The 12036-nt window shown below is 41.2% G+C and overlaps 1 protein-coding gene across 1 annotated transcript; it reads left to right on the top strand.

Moving 5' to 3' along the window:
* On the top strand, positions 1-4669 carry LOC123990383 (galanin receptor 2a). The gene is made up of 5 exons (XM_046290946.1): positions 1-34; positions 1626-1896; positions 3008-3302; positions 3570-3757; positions 3878-4669. The coding sequence occupies exons 1-5, from the start codon at positions 1-3 to the stop codon at positions 4104-4106; spliced, it is 1017 nt and encodes a 338-aa protein (XP_046146902.1). The 3' UTR covers positions 4107-4669.
* Positions 4670-12036: the final 7367 nt, after the last annotated feature.

Genomic DNA, 12036 nt, shown 5'->3' with positions numbered 1-12036 from the left:
ATGAGGATACTTCACTCAATAACCCAAGAGTATGGTAAGTAACACACAGGGCTAAACAGGGTCATCCAAATAATTATTTCAGGTACAGAGCAAGTCCGTTGTAGTCCAGTAGTAGGTCAACTTTTTAAATACAATAATAACAATTTTGTTAGCTATTTGTGGTTATAAAATCTAGATCAAGCTTGATGTATATGTATGTAATGTAAATGTATATAAAACTCAGTGGCGATAATGCCGTTTAAGATTGGGACCATTTTTTTGGGGGGGGGGGGGGTATGGCCTTATTTCTATTACTGTCAATCATATTCTATTCATCCAGCTCAATTTAACATCAACCTAGCCTACAAATGAAAGTTTATAATGCACAGGCCGAAGACAAATTGAAGTAATCAACGTGATTCAATACCGCCTTGCACACTCCTGCCTGCATCTAGCTGATCTGGGGTGTAGTCATTTGTCCAAAAAGAAAAACAAGAGTTTCTATTGGACAAATTTAGGTAAGTCCCTCCCCGTTTCATTCTGTTTGCTTCTGTTGAAGAAACGTTTTGCAACAGAATCGGTTAAATAAATACACCACTGACCACCCTTACACACAGTTCACTTTCATAAACAGCATCATCACTTTGCTCATTGTGTACTTCCTTTCTCGCATCTACGCGCTGTCCACCTCTCACCTTTTCCCTTCGCTTGTAGGCTTCAGAGCAAAACACAACAGCAGTCTGTGACCAGGCGCAAAAACTCTAAGCCAAACTGTCATATTATAACCTCTAACCACTACACAGCCTACTTCGTTGTCACCGTATTAACGTTATAGTCAACAAACTAGAACTAATGAGTTAGTAAACCCACAATCCAATCCATGTGTACAATCACAGAGTACAGTGTACAGCAAGCAGTTTAACAGTTGGAAGAGTTGCAGTGTTGGATAGCCTTAGCCAGCTAGCTAACTAGCTAACATAAATAGCATTCCTCTCTGAGTTGTTGAGTAGGCTAATTTAGCTGCATTAGCTAAGTGAAAGGTAAACTAAGAAAATAGTTAGCTCTTTCTCTCTCGCTCTCTCTGCTGGTTCTCCTTCATTTTTTCAAGAAATTAATTTGTTCAACAGGGTTCAACTATTGTCTTTCTCTCTCTTTGAGTCAGCTACTCACCACACATCATGCACTGCAGTGCTAGCTAGCTGTAGCTTATGCTTTCAGTACAAGATTCAGTCTCAGATTCTTTTATTGGATGTGCTCAGTTCATATTGCAAGAGTTTTGAGGACGTTCTCTGGAGGTCACCATAAATACTGTGCAAGTCTATGGAAGGGGTGAAAACCATGAGCCTCCTATGTTTTGTATCGAAGTCAATGTACCCAGAGGAGGATGGAAAATAGCTGTCCTCCGGCTACACCATGGTGCTACCCTAGAGGGTGTTGTTGAGGCTACTGTAGACCTTCATTGCAAAACAGTGTGTTTTAATCAGTTATTTGGTGACATTTGAATATATTTTATGTTTCACTACTTGTATTTTTATGAAATTCCCTGAGTAGGACAGTCCTCCCCTTCCTCCCCTAAAAAGCCTCCACTGATAAAAAGTGGATTGGCAAATTTGATATAAATTAAACTATATTGAAACGTTTCCAAGAACTGAGATTATCTAACCGTTTTGAGATTGAGATTATATCTAAATCTTTGATCACACAACAGGCTGTCCCCAACATGTTTTCCCTGATCTTTGCCTGTACCTGCGGGGTGATCCTGGGCATTGGTTTCTGTGCCAACCTACTGGTGTTCTCTCTGTTCGCCAAGTACAACACCTTGAGGAAGAACTGTCTGGACATCCTGCTGCTCAGCATGGCTCTGGCAGACTTCCTCACCCTGCTGCTCATCCCCTTCACCCTGCACTCCGCCATCAGGTAGGTTAGAGGTTAGAGATCAGAGATCCTGGCTCTGGCAGACTTCCTCACCCTGCTGCTCATCCCCTTCACTCTGCACTCTGTCGTCAGGTAGGTTAGAGGTTAGAGGTTAGAGATCAGAGATCCTGGCTCTGGCAGACTTCCTCACCCTGCTGCTCATCCCCTTCACCCTGCACTCCGCCATCAGGTTGGTTAGAGGTTAGAGATCCTGGCTCTGGCAGACTTCCTCACCCTGCTGCTCATCCCCTTCACTCTGCCGTCAGGTAGGTTAGAGGTTAGAGGTTAGAGATCAGAGATCCTGGCTCTGGCAGACTTCCTCACCCTGCTGCTCATCCCCTTCACTCTGCACTCTGCCGTCAGGTAGGTTAGAGGTTAGAGATCAGAGATCCTGGCCCTGGCAGACTTCCTCACCCTGCTGCTCAACCCCTTCACCCTGCACTCCGCCATCAGGTAGGTTAGAGGTTAAAAATTAGAGATCATGGCCCTGGCAGACTTCCTCACCCTGCTGCTCATCCCCTCCAATCTGCACTCTGCCATCAGGTAGGTTAGAGGTTAGAGATCAGAGATCCTGGCTCTGGCAGAATTCCGCATCCTGCTGGTCATCCCCTTCACCTTGCACTCTGCTGTCAGGTAGGTTAGAGGTTAGAGCATGGCCCTGGAAGACTTCCTCACCCTGTTGCTGATACCATTCACCTTGCACTCCGTTGTCAGGTAGCAAACCTCTTCTCAGGGACCCCTATCTGTGCCATGTATTTTATCTAAGCTATTAAAGACCTAGCACATCTGATTCACCTTGTAGTCTAATTATCACGCCCTTGACTAGTTGAATAAGTTGTGCTAGTTTACTCAACTGTCAGGTAGCCTAGCCAATAGCCGTAGAGGTTAGAGGTCCAGTGGCCCCTCTAACCTCTACGGCTATTGGCTAGGCTACCTGACAGTTGAGTAAACTAGCACAGCAGATCAAACCCCATGTTTGGCAAACAAAAGAATCTTGTGGAATATGAGCGCTGTGTTTATCTCTGAGTATTTGGTATAAAAGCAGAAGTAGGATTACCATCTCTCTGTGACAATAATCTTATAATCTTTCATCATCTCCTATCGTCTTCTTCAGCTACTCGTGGCCGCTGGGGGACACCTCCTGCAAGGTGTACCAGTTCTTTCTGGCCTTCTCCCTGGCAGCCAGCACCTACAGTCTGTGTGCCGTGTCCATGACACGTGCCATGATCATCACCAACCCCTACCACCCTCCTACCATGGACCTGGTAGTCCTGATGTTCGTCTTGGTCTGGGCATCAGCCTTCTTCATCAGCGTGCCTCTGAGGATCTTCGCCACCAAGGAGAGCCTGAGCCCCAGCTTGGGTAATTTTACATTCTGCCTGCCCACCATACAGGAACACCACTATCAGGTAACAATGGCTTGGTCTGAAATTCTACTCTGTTTGCTATATAGTGCACATCTTTTGACCTGGTGTACTAGAGGGAATAGGGTGTCATTTGAGATGCACACAATGTGTAACAAAAACTATTATATTTAGTTAAAATAATGTCACTGGAAGTAACCAGGTCTGTAAAAAAAAAGACAGTTACTTTCATTCACTGAAAGAAAATGGTGTCCAATTGATGTGAGAAAACACAACATTTTGAATCCATTCTTCCATCCATTCCTCCACCAGGTGGTCCTCAGCCAGTTCATGCTCTACTACTTCGTCCCTATGCTGGTGATCGCCTTCAACTACGTCCGGTTGGCCTGCTTCCTCCACAAGAGCCCAGTCATGTCTGTGGCCAGTGCCCGCAACACACGCCGAGCCTCTTTTATGGTGTTCCTGGCGGCCGGGACCTTCTCCATCTGCTGGCTTCCCGGGTATGATGACGATGATGAAGAGGATGAGGAAGATGATGACGACTTTATTGTATACATTAGGGGAAATTATAACACTTGTTCTTGTTTATACCTCTTCTCCTGACTCGTCTTCATTATTAGGTACATCCTGGAGCTGTGTGTGTTCCTTGGGCTCTACCGCCACGGCCAGTCCTGGGAGATGTTCTACTTCATCTGCACCGTGCTCCAGTACCTCCATCCCTGTGTTAACCCTGTGCTCTATGTGCTGCTGTCCAAGAGGTACCGCCACCGCAGGAGTGCCTGGTTGTTTAACTGCAACAGGAATAGGGTGCAGCCGCAGGTTGTCAGCATCACTACAGAGACTATGTAGACACACTGGTCACGAGGGGAGCTGGCTTTGCTTTGAGATGGTGAAAAGCCTAATCTCGCCACCCAGGACGAAATATGGTGTGCGTATTATTGGATGATGTTGATACAGTCTGAATATGAATACAGCACATTACATTGCAGTGCAGTACATTAGCTCACATTCATCGGTGAGGTTCCTGATGCAGTCTTTTTGTGTTGGTGTTTTACCGATCTGTTTATTTTAGTTTGTACAGTTACCTTCCGCTTCTTCTTTTTGTGTTTCATTCTTGCAGGAACCGATTGACATGTACTGTATGTAGGGTAAAAAGCGAGTAAAATGTTATTGTTTTAATGTTAAAATTGTTTTATTGTCTGTTGTCTGATATTCTGTACTTTGTCATTTAGGACATTAAAAAAATGGAATTGAAATTCCATTGTGTTCAAACAACCAGGGATTAAAAAACAAACATTATTTCGATTAATGAATTAAAACTTTTTCCCCCAAAAAAACATTTAAATGACTTATGATTGATTTTCAGATGTTTTTATGCTGAAATTACTTTTAGAACACAACGAGATCTGGGACCAGACTATTGAATTCCCCAGCTAGTGTAACAGTGTAATTACATTGTTAAATTCCTGCATAAAAAATGGGTATTCTGCCACCTCCTGGTAGATTAGTGTGTTTACATTGTCTAACACACTGAAAAAGGTATGGGATTCTGGGTGATCCATAGCAGATTTATGGAGAATTGCTGTGGGTAAATTGAAAATTGAATGGTCCCGGGATAGAAATGTAAAAAGTTGACATTACATCATAAAATCCACATTTTACACCGTACATTAGCAATTTATGTTATTAGTAGCAACTGTTGTTGGTTTGGCGTCTAATAAGCCACTCTTTAAACGTTATTTGCCGAATCTCAGTTTTCCATGTGGATTTTATGCTAGCTAAATAAAGTTCCCTCTGAAGTTGGTAGCTAACTCAAAAATGCATGTTCTTTAGGAGTGCTATTTATACCCCGTCGACGAATGAGCATTCATCTATACTGTGTGTGTCCCATCATTGCAGGTAATTTATGACGTGTAAAGAATATGTTTTATAAACTCATAAGCACCAGCCAGCGTATTAGCCTGGTTTTGTTAGTTTAGGAAAATATGTGGTACATTCCAGGTGTATTATATTTCTTCGCCACGAGAGTGTGACATTGAGTAATTTCGGGATAATTTGATATATTTTGAATAATAAAATAGATAGTATAGTTTATTCTGATGTTATAAATATCAGATTGCACATGGAAACAATGTATTTATTTGTATTAAATTAAGAATGATTGGAAATTGTTATCCACTATACAATCACAATGACTTTGATAGACATTGATAGTTTTTTATTTTTGTTAGTATGTCAGGCAGCAGATTTATGGAGATTTGCTGTGGGAGTGCTATTTATATCCTGTCGAGTAATGATTGCAGCTTTGGAAATAAATGTACTATTCATCCATTGCTCCTTCCTGTGTTGACTCACTGACGTGAGGGACGGGACCAAGAAGGTCACATTAGCATATAACATTCTGAAAACCATGAGTTTCTTAGAGCTTGATGAGAGCGTGGTTGACCTATGGTTATTTTGCATACAACCTTCCCACAACTTTCTGGGAATGGTGCAAAACAGTTGCTTGGCGTTGGAACATTCTCAGCAAATACAAAACTATATTTGGTTTCTTTATAGTTCAAACATGGTTACATTTAATTCTAGTATGTTCTCCAACTGGTTTGACGTTGGGAATGCTCTGAAATTGTTCCAAGAACGTTAAGATACAACAATCTTCTGTAGGAATTTCAGTACTTCAAGATAACATATCTTACAGGTTTACTCATGGTCCTATTTAAAGTCACATTCTCAAATTGTTCCAAGAACGTCAAAACTTTCCATAAAAACCAAAAATGAACGTTTAAGAATGTTATTTAAATATGTATACATTCCATTCTCAGCATCAACAAAGCTCTCTCTATTAGGGATGCATGATATGTCGGTGAACATATCGGAATCGGCTGATATTAGCTAAAAATGGCAACATCGGTATCGGCGCGATGTCTAGTTTAACGGCGATGTTAAAAACCGATGTCAAAGCTGATAGTGCATACTAATCTAACGTAGGTACATGATGTAATGACGGCGCGTAAAATGTAGCGCTACACGTGCAACACAGCATCCCTAACCTAGCCCACAATGTCTGGTGCGTGGATCAAGCAGTCAACAAGTTGAGCAGCCATTTTTTACATTTACATTACATTTAAGTCATTTAGCAGACGCTCTTATCCAGAGCGACTTACAAATTGGTGCATTCACCTTATGACATCCAGTGGAACAACCACTTTACAATAGTGCATCTAAATATTTTAAGGGGGGGTGAGAAGGATTACTTTATCCTATCCTAGGTATTCCTTAAAGAGGTGGGGTTTCAGGTGTCTCCGGAAGGTGGTGATTGACTCCGCTGTCCTGGCGTCGTGAGGGAGTTTGTTCCACCATTGGGGAGCCAGAGCAGCGAACAGTTTTGACTGAGCTGAGCAGGAACTGTACTTCCTCAGTGGTAGGGAGGCGAGCAGGCCAGAGGTGGATGAACGCAGTGCCCTTATTTGGGTGTAGGGCCTGATCAGAGCCTGGAGGTACTGAGGTGCCGTTCCCCTCACAGCTCCGTAGGCAAGCACCATGGTCTTGTAGCGGATGCGAGCTTCAACTGGAAGCCAGTGGAGAGAGCGGAGGAGCGGGGTGACGTGAGAGAACTTGGGAAGGTTGAACACTAGACGGGCTGCGGCGTTCCATTTGAATGAGTAAGAAGATTTCAGTGAGACAACTCAAAAGGGGAAATCCATTAAGTGTGTTCAGGTGTGTTAGCCACACCCACTAATTGGCCGCACCTAAACTTAATGAGTGTTTGTTACTTAATGAGTGTTTGTTACTTTGAAATGGGGTCTATTTGAATAGACTCAAATTTACAGCTTTGCATGTATGAAAAATCATGGAACGCTAGCTCCTTCCTGGTGGCGAAGTGGACTAATTTCATGGATAAACGACAGAAAATTATAGGTTGGAATCTCACTGAGGCTATGTCACAATAAAAAACGAATAGGTTTGCATGATTAATGCCTAAGGAAATTAATTTACATTTATCCTATTTGTGGATCGAGTTCAAAAAAGTTAACCCTAAATAAACTAAGTGTTTTAAGTCTTAAAGAAAAAGTTATTTAAAAACCTTGACCCTAACCGGTCTCGCTTTAAATTACGTTCGGCTTAGAAAGCCTTCATAAAGCCTTCATAGTGCCTTTTATAAGCACTACATAAATGTTACAAAGCATCTATAACCGTATGTCATGCTTTACAAAGGGTTCATGAATGTTACATAACTGTGACATAATGACCAATGTCGAATGTGACATAACCCACTAGGTCGAAGTATGATCGGGGGAGTCCACTAGATAGCTCAGCCACAAAGTTAATTAGGCTAAATCGTAAAAATTCATTAAAACTAAAATGTGCTTTTTGATCTAAATTTAAGTTTACAGTTCCGGGTTAGGTTTAAAATCTAATTTTAAGAAGATAAATTGTGTAAATGGGGGGTGTTTAGCCATAATGATTACTTTGTGGCTGGGTTAATTAGTGACGATTACATTTGCTGTGTGCGCAATAGCCTGGGGATGACATTACACCATAAACATTTATCTTGATGAAAGACAAGGAAATTGAAACATTTATCTTGCCCCCTACATAAGGAAATTGAAAGTGGCTTACATGTTCCTGTAACGAGCCATACCGTGCGGTGCTAGGCCTGTCATGCCAAATAGTGTCCCCCGATCTACATCACAATGGAATTCGATGAGTTCTAGCTTCTGTTGCTAGGGCAGTTGCTAGAAGCTGCAACATTCTGACCGGATTACGTAATGAACCAAAGCGTCCGTTGCTATGCTGGTTGCTTGGCTCTATTTTACTCCATAGTGGTCGCGAATGAAGGAGCAAGCGGACAGTTCTAGTTCTATTTCACAATGTTTTTGAGGGTGAAACCGGCTGACTACCTGCTACTTCAGATAACTGAAAAGACTGGAAAGAGAACACGTTCTTTACCATGTATTTGTCTTAAGTACATATATTATTTATTCCTATTTAACAATAAGATATTTTTAAAGATTGACGTTGCTAGCTACTGTAACGTTACTTACATAGCTAGCTAACATAAACTCACTCACTTTTGTACATCGCCTTGGTTCGTACAATTGACCTTATTTTAGCGCCCCAAAAATGTAATACTTCCAGATCAACTGTAATGTCAATACCATTGTAAAGCACAATTTCTCCCTTTTCCAACAGAATCAATTACATGACCCCCACGCTGCCCGTTTCTGCATGATTCAAGAAGGCAATGAGCACCGTCGGCCTGGCCATAGAGAGGCTTTTATTCTCTATTGCCTACCCTGGTTAGGCCAGGGTGTGACTAGGGTGGGCATTCTAGTTTTTTTATTTCTATGTTTTCTGCATCTTTGTTTTTTGCCGAGTGTGGTTCCCAATCAGAGGCAGCTGTTTATCGTTGTCACTGATTGGGAAATCACATATGAGTTGTCATTCTCCTTTTGGTGTTTGTGGGATCTTGTTTTTTCTTAGCTCTGTGAAGCCTGAGAACGTGACGTTCGTTATTCTTTTGTTGTTTTTGTTTGGTGTTCTGAGTAATTAAAGAATCATGAACACTTACCACGCTGCACCTTGGTCTCCTTCCGGCGACAAACGTTACACAGTCGGGTCTTTCTTTTAAATGGCGGGTGGGGAAGCAAAACTAATGCGTGATAGTGAGAAGGAGAGATGTTGTGTGGGAAAATTGCTCGATCTGTCCAACTTATCACCTCTAAAATGTAAATAAAACATTCTAAAGAGTTTATATAATGTGTCATTACATACCTATTTGAAGGTTAGTGTCGAATTTGAATCGGGTTTTTAGGGCGGTGCTAAAGTGATCTTAGAAGTAAACAGCGGCTTTGAGAATGATGATCGCATGCAATGGATGACGCAAATAATGACTAGGTATCCCCCTCTTACCCCGTCACTATCCATTTCTTGTTTTTAAATGATGAGAGAAGTGCTACACCTGGTGGAGAGAGATTGTAAGACAGAAATAGTTGCTTTATGCGTGCTGTACGGTACGACATGACACGTCACGATGTAACGGAGGTTCCGTTTTTTCAACTTTTCTCCAATACTATAGATCCATTACCATGTCGATCACTGCTTGAATGTAAACGTAGTTCACACCCCCGATTTTGAAGTCAACACAGTCCCTACAGTCCCATTAGTTTTCTTTGTAGCCTCGTTTGAATGTTGCGGTTACGCACATTTGTACGGAATTGGGTGAGTTTACGTTAGCTAACAAGCAAGCTACTGTAACTGTTATTGCACATTTCTGTTTGTATGTAGCTTGCACTTCAAAGGCATACCTAGATGAGATTTTCTTTTATCTTTCCATCCAGGCGAAGTACTGTGAAGACATCACTAATCTCGACAAGAGGCGCAACATTCAGAGAAATTCACAATTCGGGGTAATGTTAAGCAGTTAGCTTCAATTAGATAACTGGACAGATTTAGCTACATAACCATTTTTTCAACAACCATTCTCATCTAACGTTAGCTAGTTGCTAGCTATACATATAGTTCAGTGGAGGCTGCTGAGGGGAGGACAGCATTATTATAGTGTGTGTGTGTGTGCATAGTATCTTTACAAATTAAAAAATCTGCATAAGGTATGATAAGTACGAGTAAGTATGAAGTAATCCTCTCTCAAACACTTTAAATGTTAGGTGTGGACCCCATCGGACCCTTCACAAAATCCAGGAATCGCAACAGCTTGTATTTGATGGCGACATATTTGACCAAGTCGGTAGAGGCAATACCCATTAACATTTACAGTGTCAGTGTCCCGAAATCGGGACAGTTGTAGCTAACATGCACTAATGTGACTAGAATGACGTAACAGCAAACTTTCCAGGACATAGACATGTCTTATATGGGCAGAAAGCTTAAATTATTGTTAATCTAACAGCACTGTCCATTTTACAGTAGCTATTACAGTGAAAAAAATACTATGCTATTGTTTGAGGAGAGTGCACAACAACAAAATGCTTTTATCATGGCAACTGGTTTGATACATTAACCTCTGACGGTAAATAATATACTTACATTCAGTAATCTTGCTCTGATTTGTCATCCTGAGGGTCCCAGAGATGGTTAGTGTCTTTTCTGTAGGGAAGCTAATTGTCCATCATGTATGACATTCCTGGGAGTGTGTAAACTTAAATTGTTATTACCATAGCATTTTTCTATGTTCTCTATAGTTATGTACTTGAAAATGTATCAATCGGCTCATTTGGAAAAACTCCTGGCGGACTTGATACAAAATATAGTGTAGTAATGGAGTGCTTCACTGAATCAGTCTGAAACGTTGCACACACACTGCTGCCATCTGGTGGCCAACATCTAAATTGCACCTGAACTCCTATCTGATTATTTTCTGGTGTATGTGACAAATAAAATTTGATTTGATTTGATTTATCTGATTATTTTGGCCTTTCTCTTGCGTTTCAAAAAAAATTGAAACCGCAAAAAAATTGAAAACGTGTTTTTGGATTGTATTATCTTTTACCAGATCTAATGTATTATATTTTCCTACATTCATTTTACATATCCACAAACTTCAAAGTGTTTCCTTTCAAATGTTATCAAGAATATTCATATCCTTGCTTCAGGTCCTGAGCAGTTTGATTTGGGTAATTTTAGGCAGAATTTGAAAATAAAGGTACAATCCTTAAGACATGTTTAAGGCCAGTAAAGGAAGAGAATGTGTTTAACTCTATATTCCCTTCTGTAACCCATTAAAAAGGGTGCTTGGACCCAAACATTTATTTTAGTTTTGTAAGTTACCCATCAAGGACATGACTGGCGAGGCCAACTCCAAGCTGATGGACATCTTCAACACATGGTTCTCCTGAGGTCATCTTGAGTGACCAAGGTTGTGAACTCCGGAACAAGGTACGGATGTTATAGGTTATATTCTGTCACTAATGTTTTGTTTTTCCATGGTACATATTTCAATATCTTACATTGTCAATAGATATCCCTTTCCTACCCCCTATTCCAGGTTTGGATGAATGGACCAACCAGACCCTCAAGACTGCCATGGGCAAGTCCCTGGACGGGTACCAGGAGCGGTGGGAGGACAACCTGAAGGTAATTCTCTTTGCACACAACAGCAGCGTCCAGGGCTCCACTGAGTACTCGCCCTATCGCCTGCTGTACGGACGGGAGCCACAGCTGTTGACTGGGGTAAACGATGTAATTGTAGATAATGTATTATTGCATAGACTGTAGTCTTTCAAATTTGTGATTTACTTCGTGTTGTTGTTTGTCTATTGGTATTTTGTTGTATAAGGTACTTTCAGATCACTGAAACCACCTGATGTGCTGGAAGTTGTCAAATCAAACCAGAAAACATTTGAGTACCACCTTCAGCCGTGGGCTGAGAAGGATGTGGAGGTGACTTGACTTTTCCCACATTTTTATGTTACAGCCTTATTATAAAATTGATTAAATTAAACAAATTCCTCATCAATCTACACACAATACCTCACAATGACAAAACAGGTTTTTATACATTTTTGTAAACCCTTTGCTATGAGACTCGAAATCGAGCTCTGATGCATCCTGTTTCCATTGATCATCCTTGAGATGTTTCTACAACTTGATTGGAGTCCACCTATGGTAAATTCAATTGATTGGACATGATTTGAAAAGGCACACACCTGTCTATATTTTTTTATTTAGATTTAACTAGTCAAGCCAGTTAAGAACAAATTATTTTTTACAATGATGGCCTACCCTGGCAAAACCTGCACGACGCTGGGCCAATTGTGCG

Source organism: Oncorhynchus gorbuscha, linkage group LG02 (genome assembly GCF_021184085.1).
Source record: "Oncorhynchus gorbuscha isolate QuinsamMale2020 ecotype Even-year linkage group LG02, OgorEven_v1.0, whole genome shotgun sequence".
Taxonomy (NCBI): Eukaryota; Metazoa; Chordata; class Actinopteri; order Salmoniformes; family Salmonidae; genus Oncorhynchus; species Oncorhynchus gorbuscha.
This window is presented reverse-complemented; position numbering and strand designations above follow the sequence as displayed.